Source organism: Corvus cornix, chromosome 1, assembly GCF_000738735.6.
Source record: "Corvus cornix cornix isolate S_Up_H32 chromosome 1, ASM73873v5, whole genome shotgun sequence".
Taxonomy (NCBI): Eukaryota; Metazoa; Chordata; class Aves; order Passeriformes; family Corvidae; genus Corvus; species Corvus cornix.
Window position 1 is genome coordinate 117,141,953 of NC_046332.1, and position 20,956 is coordinate 117,162,908.

The following is a 20,956-nucleotide window of genomic DNA, read 5'->3' on the forward strand; positions in this document are numbered from 1 at the left end:
CTGGAGCTGCCATGGAGAGCATGGATTGAAGAGACCCTGAGCAACTCTGAGGTTTGAGCTCTGCCAAGCCACTGAGTGTGGTCAGGAGCTGCTCCCGCCCCCGGGGTGGAGGCAGACACTCCCCCAGCACTCCCAGAGTGCATCCTCCTACATTTCCCGGGGATTTCACACCTCCCAAGCAGTTCACAGGGCGAGGACAAGCTCCTCACGTTTAGTCAGAGACCGAAGGCGAGATGCCAAAGGGAAAAAAGTTTAATTCAAGACAACAACGTCCATGAAATGAAGATCAACTGAAGCATTTCCAGAGCGCCTGGACAGACTTGGAGGGGCTTTTCTGTCTCCAACCCCAATTGCTGCCCAGGAGACACCAACCTTTGTCTCTGCAGAGCAGTGAGACTCTGTGTTCCGTGACACTGATGGGATACACACGGCTTCAGGTACCGGGAATTCCTCAGGTGAGGCCCGAGCAGCCTCGCCGGGTTTGTTCCTGCCCCAGACCCAGCTCAGGTTCACACCTCAAAGACCTGTCTGGGACACGCACCTGACCGACCCCAGTGCAGAAATCCTGGCAGCTGCTCCCAACTCGGGTCCGTCGGGGAGCGTGCACTGCCCTTTGCAACCCCACAGGCACACAGATAAAGAATAATGCTTCTTAAATAAAAAATAAAATAAAAAGCAGGAAAAGCTTTCTACATCCTCTCCGCTGTCCAACTGCCCAAACTCTGATCAGGCTCCTTCAGGGGAGACAATCCTTATGGAAACATTTCATCCTAAGGAGTTATTTTGTAGAAGTTCAAAGCAAGCAAAAATAACCAGCCCTGCTCCTGCCATCCCAACGGCTGTTGAGAATCCTCACAAAGCCACTCCTAGACTGTGTTTCTTGCAGAAGGCATTTTGGCATATTTGAATTCCTGCTTCCTGGCTTGGCATCCATTGGAATTACCGTTTACTGACCAGGGGTGAAGATTATGAACTTGTGCTGCTTTATTGACCAAGTTGGGTACAACAATTGAAGCGTCATTCTACCCCCTCCCTCCCCCCAAATCCAGTTGTAGATCTGTTAAGAGTTTAAAATTCACATGAACCACAAATCCGTACAATCAGCATCAGGCAGTGGATTCACTGGTTGGGAAGAGCAGCCCCAGGCCCCCTCCTGGGGACATGCAGGAGGCTGTGCCGGGTCATGTCCGAATCTCCGCGTCCCTCTGGAAGCGCCCGCGGGCTCGTCCGGCTGTCCTGGGGCACAGGTGGCACCGAGGGGCAGAGCCCAGGTACGGCCCTGGGTGTCCCCGGACCCGCCCAGCAGCACCTCCTGCACCCAGGGAATTCTGCAGCCACTACAAAACTGTGTCAAAGGGTCAACGTTCTGCTGGGAGAGGAACTGCAGGAGCTTCAGCCAAGGATCTGGATTTCTGATGCCTCCAGAGTCTGTCATCTGATTTAGTCATTTAAGAAATAATTACATCACTAATGTAAACAATATAAACATACCAAAAACTAAGTATGATTTAAATACATTTGGATGGTACAAAAGAAAAACCTGTGGGTGTCTGTACAGTTTTTACAAGGTGGGAATCGCCGATGTATTTACAACATGAGAGGGGCAAATACCATTTCTTGTGCAGAGTAAAATGCTCGGAACCAGTGTCCCAGTAAAGCCAAGCTTAGCGGTGTGAGGCACTCCTGAACATGGTGGTATTGACCATGCTTTCCTTTGGTACGAGTCCCATGGCCTGCAGCGCCGCCGTGGCCGCCGTGGCTTTCGCGTGCTTCTTGTTAAGGCTGGCAAAGGTGGGCCTGTACTCGTTGCCATTGACTCTCACCTGGCACAGGGGAACCAGGGGTTAGCGAGGGGGGCACGGCTACTTCAGGCACACTCTGGGCAATTCCCCTTCAGGGACACACAATCCATGGCTGGCTCTCAGCACGGCCATTTCAGGGGATCCCACCATGGTTTGGGTTGGAGAGACCCTAAAGCCCATCCCATCCCACCCCTGCCATGGCAGGGACACCTCCCACTGTCCCAGGCTGCTCCAAGCCCCAATGTCCAGCCTGGCCTTGGGCACTGCCAGGGATCCAGGGGCAGCCCCAGCTGCTCTGGGCACCCTGTGCCAGGGCCTGCCCACCCTCCCAGGGAACAATTCCTGCCCAAGATCCCATCCAGCCCTGCCCTCTGGCACTGGGAAGCCATTCCCTGGCTCCTGGCCCTCCAGGCCTTGTCCCCAGTCCCTCTGCAGCTCTCCTGGAGCCCCTTTAGGCCCTGCAAGGGGCTCTGAGCTCTCCCTGGAGTTTCTCTTCCCCAGCTGAGCACCCCCAGCTCTCCCAGCCTGGCTCCAGAGCAGAGGGGCTCCAACCCTGGGGTCAACTCTCCCCAGTTCCCAGATTAAAGTGCTCCAGGGACCCGAGATGGCCGTTCCAGAAACAGGACTTGCACATTCCAGCACCGAGACGGCTCCGCCATCCTCAGCCAGCCCCGTGAGGTGTTTCTATCAAACAGAAACATGGATTTCATCCCTGGCACACAGGAAGCAGCACAGGGCAGCCCAGACCCACCTTGAAGATGAAATGTTTGCGGTGATCAGGCCCACTGTCGTCCACCAGCACGAACTCGGGGGGCGTCCACCTCCTCTTGTTGCAGATCTCCATCAGCGCAGACACCGGGTGCTTCCCTGGCACACAGACATCCCAGGGTTAATATCCAAGCAGGCCCTGGGAACTGCTCTATTCTAGACAAGAATCTCACCTGAAAGATCCTTCATCACCACGTAATGGCCGGACCTCTTCTGGGCCTTCTCTCCCACAGCAACAAGCCCTGCAAGCAACACAGTCACGCTGACATTCCTGATTCCCACCTGATTCCTGGGTCTCACCAGCAAGGCAGGAACAGGGATCAGTGGGAACACCTGGAGACTCCACCTGACTCTCAACCCTCCACCTTTTTCCCTCCATTACACTCATCCCATTCCTCCCTAAGGCTCCAGGAAGACTCTGAACAAGCCAAGAGGAGAAAACTCTGAGCGGTCTTCCACAAGCCAGAGAACACCTGGTTTTCCATGGAAACCTGGTCTTCCATGCCCTCTTTGGAGAAACAACGAACAAGAGAGAAAGTGAAGAACATTCTCTTGCTGTTTTGTGCAACCCAGAGCAAACCCCTGCCTTCAGTTTGCCTCAAACACAGGGAGCACGTGAAGTTCCCACTATCCAGTAATGTCCCTGTGTGCCCCTCCTGCCAGCAATGACACCACAATGATCCCCTGGGCTCTCTGCATTTACCAGTGCTCCAGCAGCCCAAGCTGGGGCCTCCATCCCATCTGGGAACAAAGCAGCAGAGCAAACAGCCCCAAAGGGATGCAGGGAGCACAGGCTCTCCTGGAGTCACCAGCAAACACCAAAGCTCAACGTTCTTCTCCTGAAAATCTTACAAGACTGAGAAATAAAATGAAGAATTGCCAGAAGCGGCTGAAATTCCAGTGACTGTCCTTGAGAGAAACTCAAGTTTCTCCCCAGGGATTTTGCCACTCTCAGACTTCAACCCTTCAATATTCCTTTGTTTCTTACCTCAAGTTTTCCTGCTGTGGCTTTGGTGAATAAAGACAGGGAGATACTGCAATTGCTGCCAGTGTCTTCCTGTTCCTTCAGCTTTTTTGGGTGGAATTTGGGTTTGTTTTGCTTTACAGGAAAATCCTTCCCTCCTTACCAGATACTCATCCCAATATTCCTGCAGCTCCTAAGTAGGGACTTTCCAAGGGGCACAAAGCCATCAGACACAACCTCTGAAGGAAAGGCCGAGGGTTTTCCCCCTTACAGAATTTTAAACCCAAGCCAACCGGATTCTCATCCTTCTCATCAAAGCTCTCTCCCTGTGCCTGAGCCACTGAAACTCCATCTCCTGTCTCTGGGATCTCAACACGGAATTTCAAACAAGCTGCAGCCACCTGAGTCACTCCCTGGCACACTGCACGTGCCCGGGACCAGGAATTGTATTTTATTGGGGGAGTAAGTCAAAAAATGTATCATAAATTCCTTACAAAACAAACCTGGGTGGTGGGTTAATAACAGCCTTCCTGCCAAACATTCCTGACTTCTCTTTAAAACTACACAGAAGTTTAAAAAAAAAAAAAAAAGAAGTATTTTTTAGCCATTTAATCACCCAAGAACACAGATGTCTGAAGAACTACTTGTCCTAAATACATGATCCCTTTCCAGCTGCTTCTCTGTGAGCAGGAAACCTCTTGCCCCTCGTCTCCCTGTGCCACAGACCTGCTGGCCCAACAGCAGAGAGAATTCTGCATCCAGGCACAACCTGTGTGGCAACGATCAGGTAAAGCTGCACATGAGCGTAACTATTTCAAAAGCAGGAAATCCAAAGCAGAGCCCAGCTGCCTTAAGGTTATCCCTGCTTTCAGATAACTCTCACAGACCAGGAGGAATCCTTGGCAATCACTGTCACCAGCCACCTTTGGGGTTTCATTTCTTTCTTTACACAGAAAGGTTGTAAAGAAAAACGTGTGAGAAGTTTGGCCATTCCAAGCTCAATTCTGAGCAGTGACAAAAGCCAACACAAGCCCTGAAATCCCAGAATGGTTTGGGTGGGAAGGGGCATCAAAGCCCACCCAGTGCCACCCCTGCCATGGCAGGGACACCTCCCACTGTCCCAGGCTGCTCCAAGCCCCAATGTCCAGCCTGGCCTTGCAATAAAAACTCTGAGTGTTTCCATCCTTTGATATGAGATGGGATTGAAGGTTCCCAGTGGAGAAAATATATTCAGAACAGCAGGAGTCTGACCCACAGTCAGTGTGGAGTAGTTGTTTTGTTCCATGCACAGCAGAACAATTAAATCAGAAATCCTGACTGCTGGAATTCTGCAGCTTGGAGTTAAAGCAGTCAGAACATGGAGAGGTGTTTCAGATGGGAAATTTCCACCAGCACTCAGCACACAAACCACAGTGGCCAAGCTGAAGGAGCAGCACCACTGCCTGGGATTCACTGCATGGTTCTGCTGGATCAAGTGAGCTCTCCCCTGTGGCCATGGATGGGAAACCATGGAAAACAGGTGAGGTTTCCATGTAAAGTGGAGGCTAAAGCTGCCTCTGGAACCAGCCCTGAGCATGTGCAGAGATGCCTTCAGCAGGATCCAACTGGAGATGAGCAGCAGGGAAATGAGGGACAAAACAAAGGACCAGAATCCACTGGGAAGTCCCAAATCCCTGAGTGTGAGACACTCACAAAGCTCAGCTTTGGGCTCTCAGCTCTGTCCTCACCCCAGTGTAGAACTGACCCCACTACTCCATCTTCTATCCCACCCTGTTCCTGCTCCAGCCACTTTCTCCAGACCAACCACTGTGGCTTTTCCACAAGGACAAAGCTTTGGACAAAGCCCAGGCCTTGGCAAACCTGAGGCAAAATCCCAGAATCTGTTCATGTTCCAGTGAAGCCACCCAGAAAACACCTCTGACTTCCAAGGGCCTCTGCCATCTCCAGGCAGCCACGAGAGCTGAGAAGCCACAAGACATTTTTAAGGCAGGACTCACCTTTCCGATCTGTCTTAAAATCCACCATGATGGGCTCGACGCTGCCTTCCTTGTTCTTCCCAAGCCCTTCTCCTTCTCTCCAGCCCATCTTCCTCATCAGCTGAGCTCCCATTCCTCCGGTTACAGGGGCTGCTCTTAAGAACTGATCCTATCCAGAAAAAGAGAAGTAAAACAAGGCCTAAAGTTAGTGCTGGGATTTTAAATAAGAAGTGGGAACTTCCAAAAAATGTTTCTAACAACTTTTCACAGACTCAATTAAAAAAAAAAAAAAATCCACCTGAGCTCTGTGGATTTTTAGCCCAAACCAGTGCGTGGAACCCGGAATTCACGCGGACACACGAGACACAAATCAATGTTTGGCAAAAAAGAACAACTTAGGAAAAGTCTAAGGTGATCCCAAAGTGGCAGTGACCCTTTGCAGACAGATGTGTTTAATCAAGCGACAACCGTCCGGTTCTAAACACTCTGCTCTGATCCCAGAGATCTCCTCAGCTCGGGAAGTGGGAACTGATCCCCGGCACAGCTGTGCCAGGGGCACCTCCTCGTCCAACAGAACACAAGCACATTTAGTCATGACATTCACAGGCTGTTTAGGCGTATTTAAATCTAAAAAAAACCCTCTCCCCACCTGATTTATTACACAGCAGTTGCATATTCAAGTTCTACTCTGAAATTCCACATGGAACAAACAGGTTTTGCTTTCCCCTCTCTTTATTTTAACGGAAAAAGGCGCTTGGCCCCCCAGTTTAGCAGCAGCAGTCGTCACATTCTTTCAAATGAGCATTAACAAAAGTTGTTAAACGGTGAAAGCTTATCAACAGAAAGTTTAAACATCTGCTTTGATGTAAAGAACTGTAAAAACTCCTTAAATGTTACGTACCTAGGCCTCGCTGGCCGCAGTGTTGTGAATAGTAGGGCTGGCACTGACCGTGGCAAGAAGGCGGCTACAAGGATTTGACCCTGAAACAAGTTTCCATATAGAGGGGTGAAAGTTCACAGGTTATTCTGTGAACTATCATCTCTCGTGCCCCCCCGCTGACCCCATAAGCAAGTCAAGCATTTCCATCACAGCAGAACCTTGCTTGCCTTCCCAGACACAAGGTTAGAGCCCGGCATGGGGCGGCCGTCGGACACTGCGCGGAGCAGAGGCGGCCCCGGAGCAGAGGCGGCCCCGCAGAGCTGGGCAGGGCTCGCTCACTGCCAAGGCACATTCACGCAACACTCGGGTTTCTGCTTCCTTTGGAGCTGTGCTTGCAAGAGCAGGAGTTTCCCAGAGTTCACAGAATCATGGAATGTCGTGAGCTGGAAGGGACCCATCAGGACCACGGACTCCGACTGCTGGCCCTGCACAGACAGCCCAACAATCCCAGCCCGGGCGTCCCTGGGAGCGCTGTCCCAACGCTCCTGGAGCTCAGCACAGGCCTGGGGCTGCCACCACCACAGGACTGACGGATCCCTGGATTCCCAGGACTCCCAGGTGCCTGGTTTCCATTTGCAGGTAACAACGCCACAGGTGCTCCTCTGGCAGACCATGTGTTTGTCAGGGATTTCCAACACACGACTGTGTCCAGCCCCGGCTCTGGAGGCTGGCAGGAAGTGTGACAGGAAAGCCTTGCTGGAGGCTGTGCCAGGAATGCTCCCAATCTCTGCCTATGCCCAGGAAATCCCTGTCTGGATCCACATGGATCCACGTGGCTGGAGGAGCAGAGCTCGGGCTGCTGCAGACCCAGCCCCTGGAACACAACATCTACACCCCTCCACAGCCTTTCCCTCACTTCCCAGTCCCTCCTCCCCTCTTCTCCAGGATCATCCCATAAGAGGAGCACTCCCAGGACACGAAGGCAGGCTCTGGAGCCGGGCTGGCTCCCGCTGGGCAGGGCAGGATTTGGGATCCCCGGCTGTTCCAGCACCACGGGCGTGTGTTCAGTTCACAAAGGACACAGCGCAAGCTCCTGCTGAGGTCACTGCGGGCTCACACGGCTTTCCCAAACACCCGGACATGTCCTGACTCAGGGCTGGAGCAAGGACAGACCAGAACCAAAACAGCCTGCTCCTGGTGAAAAATCCAAGCCCTGAGCTCCTACAGAGGAATTACCAGAGCCTGAACAAACTCCACAAACTGGAAATGGAAAGTTCTAAGCTCCAGAGGGCAGTTTGTTAAAGCACCTCTTCCAGGGGTGAATTCAGGATTCTGGCGGGGTACTTCAGCAGGAATTTTGTACACGCTGCTGACTCTTCAACTTCACCAACAGAACCAGGACAACAATGACTTCCAAATTTATTATTATTAATAATAATTTAATTCCAGAATACACAAATACTTGTGCATCCCACTAAAAGGCTAGAGGAAAGAATTCTGGTACCAGTGGGAAAGGAGCCAGGAGAAGCCCACTTGGACTCAGCTCACTGAGGAAGCGAAGGTCTGCAGCAAGGAAAAGGTTCTTTCATTTTGATTCTGGTTTGGCTTTTTTCTTTTAATAACAAAGTGAAAGTAACCTTCTAATGCCACCTGTACATTGTATTTCTTTATAATTTGATGACAGAAACTCCCCTCAGCCCATGATTTAATGAGGGGGGGTAAAACTGGTGCTGGGTTTGGAACTCACTGGAAACCACAGAAGTAACAGAAATGCCCACAAAAACAGGGAAGTGAGAGCCACAATTCTTCTAATTTTAAAAACCATCCAAGGCTGAGTCTCCCAAAACTCCTGAGCAGCTCTGGCCTTTTGCAAATACAAATTAAAGGGGACAGAAGAACCCCCAGGTTTCTGAGCATTTGGTTATTGCTGTCAGAACTAACTCATTATTTGCAAAATCACTTCTCTTTCACTCACTAATCTTGAGACAGCCTGCAAGACAATCTGATACCTCTTTCCTTTTATTTTGAGCTCTAAATTCCATGAAATCCCGCTTCCATTCCACCAGCACACGGAGACACTAAAGGGCCACATTCTTGTGTCAGCACTTGCTTTAAAGAGAAGGTAAAACCCGACTCCTTCAGAGGGTTTAGAGCAGTTTTGATTAACTTTCTTCCTGATTCTTCAGGCTGACTCTTTGGAGCAACAATTTCGGAAGCAAAGACAACAAAGCCTTGGAGGCAGGGCGGGGGTGGCAGTTCAGGTACAGCACAGGGCTGCACTAAAGGCTGCTTTGAACTCCAAGGAAGTTCAAGTTCCAGGAACAAGCATCGCTTTGGAACAACTTGTGCCAGGCAGCAGAATCTCCCATGGAATCACAGCATCTCTGAGTGGGAAGGGACCCACAAGGACCATCCAAGCCCAGCTCCTGGCCCTGCACAGACACCCCAGCCATCCCAGCCTGTGCATCCCTGGGAGCGCTGTCCCAACGCTCCTGGAGCTCTGACCAAGATCTGAGCCCTGTGGCACCTTGGGGGGATCCTGAGGAAGGGAATTTGGGCTGGGTGCTGAACTGAAGATGCTCTGGCCCTTTCAGCAGCAGCCACATTCCCTCCCACAGGCAGAAGGAGGAATCCCTTGCTGAAGACTCCCAGCAGATGCCTCACAAGCCCTGCGTTCCAAGCACCTGCAGGTGCTGCTCTCAGCTTTTGCACAACAGCAGGGGAAAAAGGAATGGCTGGAAAAAACAGCAGTCAGAGGACTGGAGGGAACCAGTCCAACAGAACTCACCTATTTCAGAATCATGGAATCCCAGAATGGTTTGGGTTGGGAGGGATTTTAAGGATCATCCCATCCCACCCCTGCCATGGCAGGGACACCTTCCACTGTCCCAGGGTGCTCCAAGCCCCAGTGTCCAGCCTGGCCTTGGACACTGCCAGGGTTGCTCTGGGCACCCTGTGCCAGGGCCTGCCCACCCTCACAGGGAGGAATTCCTTCCCCATATCCAGTATCTAATGAGCACAGAGCTGTTCTGCTTTGCCAGGTGACCCTGGCTCCCAAGGAAAGCTCCCTGTTCCCAGCAGGAACACCAGGTCTGGCTGAGGGGCCTGGCTGGAAGCTCAGCAGTCCTGCAAGAGGCAGCCACAAGGCTCAGCTTTACTTCCACCCTGACAGGAGTTCTGCTCTGCTGTGCCTGGAAGAATGGAAGGGAGGCTTGCACTTTCCAGAACTTTCTGCACCCCAGCACAAGTGAGTGACCCAGCAGCTCCCCAGGGCCACCCTTGAGCACAACCCCAGGGAGCAAGTTCAGGCTCCAGAATTAAGCTGATAGATAAATCCAGAACCAAGTGGTGAGTCTGGGAAAGGGGGAGTAAATAGACCTCAACAGAATTTGCTTGGAAATACAAAAAATATTTGACCAGTTGCTCTGACATTTCTTCAGCAGCACAGTGTGTTTGGAAGGAAGAAGGGAATAAAAATAGAAGCAACCTTCAGAAAAGATGAGTCACATTTGTGAACTGATTACACTGATGGTGACAAACTGAAACAGAAGCCACTTTTCAAAAGGGAAAGGTGAGACTGCTCCTAAATGCTTTATATCTAACACCACACCACTCCTTTATGGACCCTGCTCAGGCCCCTGCACGTGAACACCATGAATTAGTCCCCAAATTAAAAACATAAACCTTATTCCTACTTGGTGTCCCCACCCCAGTGCTCCACATGAAGCACTGCAGTACCTCATTGCCAAACAGATTCCAGGCAGAGTTTGGTTTGAGTGCATATTACCTCTCCAGAGTCATTGGGAAAGGACAAAAAAAGGTCAAATCCACGAAATGCAAAGTGAAGACAGAGCTCAGCCAACAAATTCCCCAAGTCCCTTCCTCTTCCTGCCCTCCTGACTCAGCTCTCCTGTTCCACCTCCCTGCTGCTGTGGTGATCTCTGTCACACCCAGTGTCTGTGCTTGCTCGAATTCTTTATTTCCTCAGAGCCAAATTAAGTGGCTGCCACGGGCTCAGTCTCTGCTGGATGGTCACAGCTCCTCTCATGGCAAATTCCCAAGGGAAATGCCTTCAGCAAACAGCCTCAGCCAGAAACGTGCATTAATTCACAGACACAACATCCTCCAAGGAACTCCGCAGCCCTACTCGCAGATAAAAATCACAGAAACACAGAATATCCTGAGTTGGAAGTGACCCACAGGGATCAAAGTCCAACTCCTGGCCCGAGTGAAAAATACAAGGTTATTTTAATGTTAAGATGCAATTTTTAGGCCAAAAAGGGAGCACAAGCCTGACTCCTCAGTGCTACACTCAGTAACTGACAATTGTTACACAACTTCAGGTGCCCAAATAACACACAACCAGTACTTTGCATTTCATGGGTGGTTTGCATTCCTGTCCCTGAGAAAGATAACATGGATTCAGAACCACATCCCTACTTCTTCCTGTGAAATCCTCCTGTAGCCACAGGAGGACTCCACATGAAGGTGGCTGAGGCTTTCCCAGGCCCTGGCACTCCTGAAGCCCCAGGGCACTCCTGAGCAGCTCTGGGCCCTCTGGGCTGTCACGGAGGGGGAGCCTGGCAGAGCAGGAGAGCAGCTGAGGAATGCCAGAGCAGGAGGAGGACTTTGTCCTCGCCTCCCTCACCCACCAACTCCTCCTGTTCCCAACAGGAGCCTCCTCTGTGCCCAACCCCAGAGCCTGCACTGCAACCACAGCACGTTCCCAGCCCTGGGAAGGGCAGGAGAGCTGCTGCTGGCTCACTGATGCCCAGATCCAACAAAATGTTCCAGCATTGCTCTGCTCCTCACAGCAGTCGTGTCCACAAGCACAGACCACACTCTTCTCCCATTTTCTCCCTATGGAGCATTTTGCTGGGTTTGTGTTCAGTTTTTTGGCTGCTGTTTTGGTTTGTTTAGTTGGGTTGTTTTAAAGCAGATCCCAGAGTGAAGCTGGAAAACCAGGAAAACACACCTGGCCCTTTCCACTTCACTTCTGTGAGCAGCCCCTCCTGTCACTGCCATCACAGGAGACCCCAGGGAGGAGGTCTGGGAAAGAGCTGCTCCCTTTTCACGGCCTTGGGAACCCACTGCAGGTGCTGCAGACAGGGAGAACCCTCCCCTCACAGCCCTGCTGATCTCCTTTCCAAGCCTCCCAGTGGAAAAGCTCCTTCCTCACCAACACATCCCTGTGCTTCGCAGTTCTAAATTCCTCTGCCAAGGACAAGGATTGTCTTCACCAAAGGCAGCGTTTTGTTACAATCTCAGTTGTTCATAATTGTTAAAATCTGATTTTATCATGCACATTCTGCATCAATACTGACAAGATCCCAAAAGATTCCCATCTGGCCAGTGACTCAAATCTGTGTTCCCTGGCTCTCTGCACTGCTTGGTATGAAGTGGAAAAACAAGGTAGTGAAACCTGGCAAAAATTTAGGATATTATAATTCCAGACTTTTGTGTTCAGCTGACACCAATTTTTATAGAGAATTCCACCTAAGCCTCAAATCTGACCTCCCAGTTGGGAGAGTGTCCTAACCCAACCAGATACAGACTCAGTTGCATCACCTGCAAGGCTGACCAGCTTAACTCATTATTCCTTGTGCCTGGAAGGTGGATGTTGCTTGAACTCCTCAGTTCTACTTCCTGACAGAGCACCAGAACAGTGTTCACTGGCAAAGATGCAGCTTGAGTATAATGTATAAACCACACGGATGGAGGACGCACCACACCCCAAATCAGCCACTGATAACCCACAGCAAGAGGGAACTACGGCACTATATATAAATAATAGCAGGGTGATAGTGACTTATTAACTGCAACTCCTTCTTTAACCCTCCGCACCTCTGGCTCCCAGAAAACCCTGGTGATCCAGAGAGAGGCAAAGGAGCAACCAGAGAGAACCAAGGCAAACACAAGGGCAGTCTGGGACTTGGTTCGCTGAAGCCGATGCCAAAAAATGCTGACTTCAACAGCAGCGGGATCAAAGCTTGCCTGATGTGTCCCGGTGCCAGTGAGGCAGTGAAGGATCTGCCACTGCCAGCACAGCAGCACCAGCCATGTCCTGTCAGTGGCAGGCTGTGCCTCGCCGGGCACACCTCGCTGGGCACCGTCACAGCCTCGGTGACACCGAGGGCTTCGACCCAGCACAGACAGGGACTGAGCCCAGCCTGCTGCACTGGGCACATGCTCTGCCACAGGGTAAGGCACTTGTTCAGCATTTTGCAATCCTTGACTGCTCTGTGAAGTGTGGTGCTGAGACAGGAGTGTCTGTGTCACTTCTACCTTTCGGATCCACGCCTGGGGCCCGCTGTTGGTGAGCTCGTCCGAGGACAGGATCTGCGCTCCGGTGCTCCCCGTGAACTGCCCTGGGATGGAGTTGGACTGAGCCCAGGCGTCGATCTGCAACAGCAAAACCCAGTGTAAGACCAACACAAGCATCTCCACACTTTCCTTTGCAATTCTCTGTCGTCTCTCAGTAATTTTCACATCGTGTTGTTGATATTTGGTGTGTTCACTGACACTCAGATGAAAGCAGGTGCTCCCAAAATCTGAGCATCTAAATGGTCACCCTGAAGCCTGAGCTCCAACTCCAGCGAGTTCATGGTTTCCTCATCCCCAAAACTGTTGAATCCATTGTTTTGGAAAGAATTATCTACATCTGTGCTGCTGAACTACAGTACAACTTCAAGAAAAATTAATTTGGAATTATGTTTTGGAGTGACTTGGGCAAAAAACATGGAATACATGAAGAAGCTCAGGAAAACTCAGAGTTAGGAAGTGCAAAACCAAGGCAGAACTTCAAAACACGGACCCATAACTGGGTTTCCAAACTTCAACAGGTGAGAAAAACCAGCTGCCATGAAAGGAAAACACTGATTTTCTTCAAGTCCCCCAAAATGCTGCTGAAAGCCCCCCTCACCTGCTCCTGTGCCCGGTTCAACATGCACATGGCCTCCAGGTCAAAGGAGTTCTCATTGAGCCTTTTCTGGGCCACTGCTCTGTCGTTCATGGCTGTGGTTATGTCCACACACTAGGAGGAAAAAGAGCACTTGTGAAAACACAGCAGAGCACAACAATGTCCACTTGAGCTGGAAAAAGCTGCAGGAGAATCAACGCTACCAACTGGGGTTACACCGTGAATAGTTGGTTTGGCAAAGAAATAGGCAATGTGATGAAAATCCTGGGACTACTTAAATCCACACAAGATGGGCTTTCCTGAACAAAGACAAATCTGAATTTAAACTATGACGCCCTGGTAATTTAAAATCATCTGTACACCCAAAACATCCAATCATTAGTCTTCTAAGAACTATTTGTCACAAAAAATTCTGGTGTGCAATAAACAGAGAAGCATTTTACTGTTCAAGGAGATCTTCTTAACCAACAGAATTAAATGCAATTTAACTAAAAATTCATGCAGAGTTGTTCACATCACCACTCTGCTATTAAGTCACACAAAAACTTGTCTGCATAAAAATAATTCCAGCATGAATCAGATGCATTCCACAATCTTGACTTCAGTGTTTCAAATTTCCATCTTCAGACTCAACCAGGAGGGAAGGGAGCTGGGAAGGGGCTGGAGCCCCAGGAGCGGCTGAGGGAGCTGGGAAAGGGGCTCAGGCTGGAGCAAAGGAGGCTCAGGGGGACCTTGTGGCTCTGCACAAGTCCCTGACAGGAGGGGGCAGCCGGGGGGGTCGGGCTCTGCTGCCAGGGAACAGGGACAGGAGGAGAGGGAACGGCCTCAGGCTGGGCCAGGGCAGGCTCAGGGTGGACAGCAGCAGGAATTTCCCCATGGAAAGGGAGCTCAGGCCTTGAAAGAGCTGCCCAGGGAGGTTTGGAGTGCCCATCCCTGGAGGTGTCCCAGGAAGGGCTGGAGGTGGCACTCAGTGCTCTGGGGCGGGGACAAGGTGGGCATGGGGCACAGCTGGGACTGGCTGGGCTGGGAGGGCTTTTCCAGCCTCAGGGATTCTGTAAAACCAGGCTGTGAGCTCACAGAATCCACTGCTTTGGAAAGAATTATCTACATCTGTGCTGCTGAACCACAACAAAATATAAAGAAAAATAAATCTGAAACGATGTTGCAAAGTGACTTGGTGAAAACATGGAATTCACGAAGGAGCTCCTTGCAAACCTTCACTCTGGGCAAAGCCATCGGGACAGAAATCCACAACATCTGGGGCTGTAAAAATATAACAAATTCTGGCTGGTGTGCAGCTGTTTTATAAAATCCTTGTGCCCTGCTCCTCAAAGGACATGCATTTTATGGATCATTCTCACTGGAAAGCAGAAGGGGAAGAGTGTGCAAAGACAAATGGAATTTCTGGACATGTGACAGAAGCTGGAAGGGCTGGGACTGTTTGAGGCACAGAAGAAACCCAATGATCAGAACAGCAGCTGGAACATGCACATCAAGGTGATGGGTTAATGTAAACTTCATTTTCATTTGCTTGGTAAAAGCTTTGCCTCTTTTGTTGTCACTATCTCAACCTCAGCCTCTCACCCATTTTGTACTAAAGGGCCAGCAGGAGAAACTGAAACTTCTTTAAAACTGACTCAGCTGAACAAAACAAACACTGTTAAACCACAACCCAGAGTCCCAGGAACCTGGTCAAGAATTTAGTAAATACTGAAAGGAAGAGACAGATGTGAATATCTACAATGGCACCAAACACAGGAATTGCTTTTGTGCTCTATAAAATCTGATTTTAAGATGTGAGGTTTTTTGCTGGTACTTAGGACAAAACGTGTTTCTGTTGGGAAGATCATTGCTGGAATATCTGGCACTGACCAAGACAGAGCTAAAATCCCACAAGCCCAGGTGCCTATGGACTGACTTCAGTGCTTCTTTCTTGTCACAAAGAACATAAAAAAGGCACAAGAAGAATTAAAATATCACCTAACAATCCCCTCACACAACAGCATGGATGTAAAAATGCCTGTTTAAAATGTACACTGGCTGAGTTTTTAAATTTCTCTCACATACTTTAAATAGTTCTTTAATTTTCTGTTTGTGAAACTGGTCCAGGAGATAAATAAAAGTTCTTCTACTCACCAAAAGTTTCAATCCAGCAATACACAAAGGCATGGAAGCAGTCCATGAAACCACAGGGGACCACTGCCATGCCAAACAGGTCTATCAGTGCTTTACCGGACTGGGGCCTAGCAACATTCCCTGCTGAGTTAACTCCCAAACACTTCTCCATTTTGGAGACCATCAGGGCTCTGTGTTATGTCAAGACACTCGATGGCAGCTTTGGATCTTGAAAAAAAAATAGATCTCTGCTTGAAGTGTGAGAAGTTGTTGTTATTACTGAGTCAGGAAAACAGTTGCAAGTGAGGTGCTGTTCTCTCCCAGAGCCCTCCTGGCTGATCCCCCTTTCTCAGACTTGTCCCCACAAATCACAAATACTGAAGCAAGCAGGACGTGGCTGGCAACAAAAAGCAGGTGTTTTACACACTCTAGAGGTGCATTTACTGCACCCTCAGATCCCAACAGCATCTCTGCACGAGTCACCTGGGATAATCCAACCCTGCCACTCTACACTTCCAAATACTTCTTCCTCGGAGGTCTCTGCCTGCTACAGACATGCTGAGCCTTCAGATCACTCCAGACCTTTCCCTCCACCTCCTACTACCACACACAACTACTGTAAGGCACCAGGTTTTATTAAAACAAGCTGTCATGTATTAGCAGGGTTGTTTCAGACTAAGTCCATAACTAATATGTGAATTAAAACACAGCAATAAAACCAATTGTGTGGGGTTTGATGTCAAGACCTGCAGCAGAACTGTCACAGTATTGCAAAATCAGCAACAATGAAGGGAGGTCAATTCTAGGTGAAACTTCCTAAAGTTCCAAGCACCCCCAGCTCTCTACACCCCCAGCAAAGGAGCTGATCTGCCTCATGTTGCTCCAAGGGAGCCATTTCCACCACAGAGTCCTCCTGAACACTGAAAGAATTAAGCAGAGAAGCACTGTGTTACCTGCCAAGACTCCCTGGAGAAACACACAGCAATCTGTACCTGCACTTCCCAAACCCCAGGGGACGGTACAGCCTGCTGGGAGCTAACGCCCCTGAAATCACCCTTAACACAAACCAAGTTAAGGTAAAGGCAAATAAAAATATTTATTTACAAAATATAAAAACAGACAACATAGTTACATTCATAAAGGTACACACAACAGGAAGGAAAGGAAGTTATGTTAAATATATTTACTGCAATGAAACTGGGAATGACATTCTACACAAACATCTCAGTGTCTCCCTGGAGCAGGAGAGCCCAAAGTGCAGCTCCCACCTGCGCTGAGGGAACAAGGAATCGGGTGCCCAACCATCAAATTCTGAGGGATTCCATGAAAATGCTATATATATAATTAATATTCTCTGTGCTTTTGGTGCTGTAAAAGACCCAGAAGAAAATTCCTTCTGTGCCTGTAGAACATCAGAAAGGTCTTGAGAAACAAAACACACCAAGTGCCGAGATGGCTTTGGCAGAAATTGATGGGAAGGCTCTGGGGTTTGGCTTTGGAAGGTGTGAGAACAAGGCTTCAGGTGCACTGAGGTAACGTCAACCCAAAAATATTAACACCTCTCTTAAATATTTAATTTACTTAATTACACCCACATCCCCCTCCCTCCCCCCCCCCCCCCCAAAAAATGTTCTTTGGAAGAAATTTCAAGGGGAAAAACACTCGCTTTGGTTTTTTTAGTTTATTATCCATACAATTAGATTCTCCTTTGGAAGGCCACGTGCAAGACAGCCATGGGAGAAAATGTGACTGCAAAACTAAAAAATCAATACATCCAGAGGAAGTGAAAGTTTTAGCAACTACTTACAATTTTTAATGGATTACATTGCCATGGGATGTTCTTTTTCTAAGACTGGTGGGACAATTGTAATTAGCACTATGTACATTATTGTGCAAATCTCAAGGTATTATTAATTAACCTCTGCAGGAAACTGAACAAGGAAGTTTTTTTCATCTTCTAGCTACAGTTAAAAGTTCTGTTGAGACCAAGAAGTCACCAGTTGCCAGAAGCAAGATGGGTACAGGCTGTTTCCACCACTGCCCACATGAGCATCCCCACTTTGCAGAGCTCAGCTCCTTAACTTAGTGCATGTTAGGCACTACCTTTTAAGTGCCTTTTTGGGTTTTTTCCCAGACTGCAATTTGGTACCAGACTGCCCAGGGGATGGTTTTGGTTTTCTTATATGATATGCTTTCCTTGCCTTCCTTACCTCAATGGCTGGCTTGGGGAAAACATCATCCTTGCCGTCGTCTTTGCCGTTTTTGTCCACGGGAACCCACTCTCCATACACACTGTCTGCCTCCTTCTTCCTATGCTGAGACCCAGAGGAAACAGGGAATTCCTTGGACAGGCTGACCTGATTTTTTGGTTGGGGTGGTGGTGCTGGTTTTATGCTGGGAGTCTGAAAGAGATAAAATGAGAAAAAATTAAGACTTGAAAACACACAAGAGTCACGAGGTGGTTTTGTTGCAAACACCTGGGATTTGGTTTTCACAGAACACTCATCCTTCTCACTGCAGAGTAATAAGCCTTTATAATTAATCATTTTGGCACAAGTGGCCTACAAATTGCACTGTAAGAGAAGATGAAAAATCCCTTAAACCAACCTCAGCAACCTAAAATCCCTGACCCCCCCTCTCCCAACTAACACCATCACGAGAACAATCTCCACCTGCCACACAGGTATTTTGTATGGAAAGCTCCAAGGTAAAATCCTGGGTGGCAAAACATTGCCTGTGATCAAAAGCTCCACATGAGCAGAGAGAAAGCAGCTCTCAGCATTTGGGTTTCTAATTCTGGGCTATTTTTAGCAGCAGCCTGAGCCTCTGAGCAGACAATGTCTATGGCCTTGTTGTGCCTGGTGTTGTTAATACATTAAAAACCTGCAGAAATCCCTGCCAGGTTCCCTTCCCAGCAGCACACACAGCAGGCAGCATTGGATAATATTGGATAAACCCCTGAGAATATGGATGGGACTGGTTTTAAGAGTAGGAGAGAGAAAGAACAAAACTGAAAGGGTCAAAAACCTGTCCAAGAGGCAGAGCAGCCCATAACCACTATAGAATATTCCTCCTCAGAGCCTGGAAGAATTCCAAGGTTTCTTGAGTTCCACTGTAGCCTTTTCTAACAATACAATATAAAATCTAAATCCATTTCTACCTGCACCTTATGTAAATGTGCACTACTGCCTATTTTGTGTACACCACAAGCTATACATATTTATACAAAAACAGGAATGTTATTTCTATTTTTGCTGAGCATATTAAAGCTTTTTTAGTGCTTTATATCCTGCAAAATCAGAACAGACGATCATAGGCACAATGCCACCCCCAAAAATAAAATTTAAAAAAACCCACCCACCACCCCAAAAAACCCCAAACCCCAACAAAACTCAAACAAATTCTAATCCATGCTTCAAAGCATTTGATTCCCAGATGCATTTAAAGAAACACTCACAATTTCACCAAGATTATCAATTTAATCTTGATGGAATTGGGAGGGTTTCTTTAAATTGATAAAACTCCAAATTTCACCAAGATTATAAACCCTGATAAACTTCTGTAGAACTACTTGCATTATTTAAAAAGAACCAGGATTTAAAGCATTGGAAATTAAAGTGGCACTCACACTTAAGTTGAAGAAAATGGGTTTGGGTTCACTCAGTTTAAAAGGATGGTTATAGAAGGGACGTTCTTCCTCCTCTTCATCAGAAACATGAGGCTTGTTCACTATCACATCATCAGTGCTCTGAGCAATCTTCTTGCATTTCTGAAAAATACAACAGAGAAAAATGTCAGCTCTGAGTAAACCTGAACTTTCAATCCAAACTCACAAAGAATATTTTTATCAAAAAAAAGTGGTTTTCTTTACTAAACCAGGAGGTGGAAAATCTTTTAGCAACAGCATCAATAGATGTACTTCGGATATTCTACACAAATTATCCAACACTACCATGGCTCTGCCAGGCACTTCTTGGTTACTGACTCAGTTCTCTGGTAGTGCAGGGACCTTGTCAGAAGTGAAGGTTCCAGAAGATCTCAGATTCTTCTGGAGTACTGTGGTGGTGGCCAGCTATGCAACAGAATTAAATGTAAAACACAGAGGTGTTATGGGGATACCACAGTCAAACTGGGAGGAGCCTCCACAGGGGGAAAAAGAAAAGAGAGGAAGAAAAGGACAAAGACAAGAAGACTTTCTTGAGAGGCCAAAATTTTATGGTTGAAATGTCTTTACTGATTTCCTACCACCTGCACTGCTTCTACGGCCAGTTTCCAGTCAAAAGAACAGAAACATCATCCAACAGATTGCAAGTCAGAAAGGGAAAGGAGGGGCAGGTTTGAGGCCTCCAGATCAGCACAAGCTATGCTGGATCTTGGTCAGGTTATGTGAAAAACCATCCAGGATATCAGCACAGGGCACCTGCACCAGCTCAGCTCTTATCCAGTACTCCTGCTCCTCCAGCCCAGGCACAACTGCAGATTATTTCTCAGCACTTGGACACTGCTTCATCTCAGATTATTTCTATAAACACAATTCCAGAACTATCACACTGACAATGCAATTTAAAAAAAAAAATGAAGGCACTTTTCTATTCCAGATTTTCTCCATTCTGAGGGAAGTCCAAGGCCAGGCTGGACGGGGCTTGGAGCAACCTGGGACAGTGGAAGGTGTCCCTGCACATGGAAGGGGGTGGGACAGGTTGAGCTTTCAAGTCCCTTCCAACTCAAACCTGGAATTCCGTAACTAACACCACCAGAACAAAAATCAGGAGTGAAAGCTTTGGATTTCACTGGCAGGACTGCGGGGAGAACTACCTATTTGTGCAAAATTAGAGCAGAATCAAAACTTAAAATAAGAAAAAGCAAAATAATTGGATTTCATGCATTTCCACGGAATTAAAAATACCAGTTCTGATGACTTAAAAAAAAACTGTGTTGAGAGTAAGGGCTCAAAAGGGAGGTCAGGCTTTGGAAGGGGCTGCCCAGGGGGGTTTGGAGTGCCCATCCACCAAGGAAGGGCTGGAGGTGGCACTCAGTGCTCTGGGCTGGGGACAAGGTGGGCATCGGGCACAGCTGGGCCTGGCTGGGCTGGGAGGGCTTTTCCAGCCCCAGGGATCCTGGGATTCTGCACACAAGGCAGCTCCCAGGTGACACGAGCATGCAGTGACAACCTCCCACAGTGTGGGCACTGTCAGGTCTGATGCTGCTGCTCTCCCTCACCTCAGTGAGCTCCTTCAAGGTGTCCCTTGAGGACTTCTGGTTGGCTTTGTCATCCTTCTTCTGGGACAGCAGAGGCATCAGGCTCGGGGGTAAGGGCACACCAGACTTCGCACACATGGCGGCTGCGTTGGCTTTGGCGATTTCAAGTAGCTGGGCCTTGTCTAAAAAGATTCATTTTTTAAAAGAAAAGTTATTGTTTTTATATTCTTGTTTTAATAATAAAGAAACATTTCTGGCAAACTAAACTAAACAAGATTCTACCTGCACTGTGCATTTTTTACGTTCTGTGAAAATAACTAAAATGGTACTGAG

At 48.5% G+C, this 20,956-nt stretch overlaps 1 protein-coding gene across 2 annotated transcripts in view; it reads right to left on the bottom strand.

Annotated features, from left to right (window-relative positions):
• Positions 1–234: 234 nt before the first annotated feature.
• SON (SON DNA and RNA binding protein) overlaps positions 235–20,956 on the bottom strand; it is a 36,947-nt gene continuing 16,225 nt past the window's right edge. The window contains exons 4-13 of one of the 2 annotated variants that reach the window (XR_005602174.1): positions 20,645–20,805; positions 19,053–19,193; positions 17,635–17,826; positions 13,313–13,423; positions 12,676–12,792; positions 6,412–6,491; positions 5,532–5,679; positions 2,744–2,812; positions 2,554–2,669; positions 235–1,823 (exon numbers count right to left, since the gene is read on the bottom strand). Coding sequence is in view for 1 of the 2 variants with exons in the window: in XM_039553820.1 (XP_039409754.1) it covers positions 1,665–1,823; positions 2,554–2,669; positions 2,744–2,812; positions 5,532–5,679; positions 12,676–12,792; positions 13,313–13,423; positions 17,635–17,826; positions 19,053–19,193; positions 20,645–20,805 (1,214 nt within the window). In the remaining variant the exon portion in view is untranslated. The remainder of the gene's footprint in view (positions 1,824–2,553; positions 2,670–2,743; positions 2,813–5,531; positions 5,680–6,411; positions 6,492–12,675; positions 12,793–13,312; positions 13,424–17,634; positions 17,827–19,052; positions 19,194–20,644; positions 20,806–20,956) is intronic. The other variant, XM_039553820.1, reaches the window with a different exon arrangement.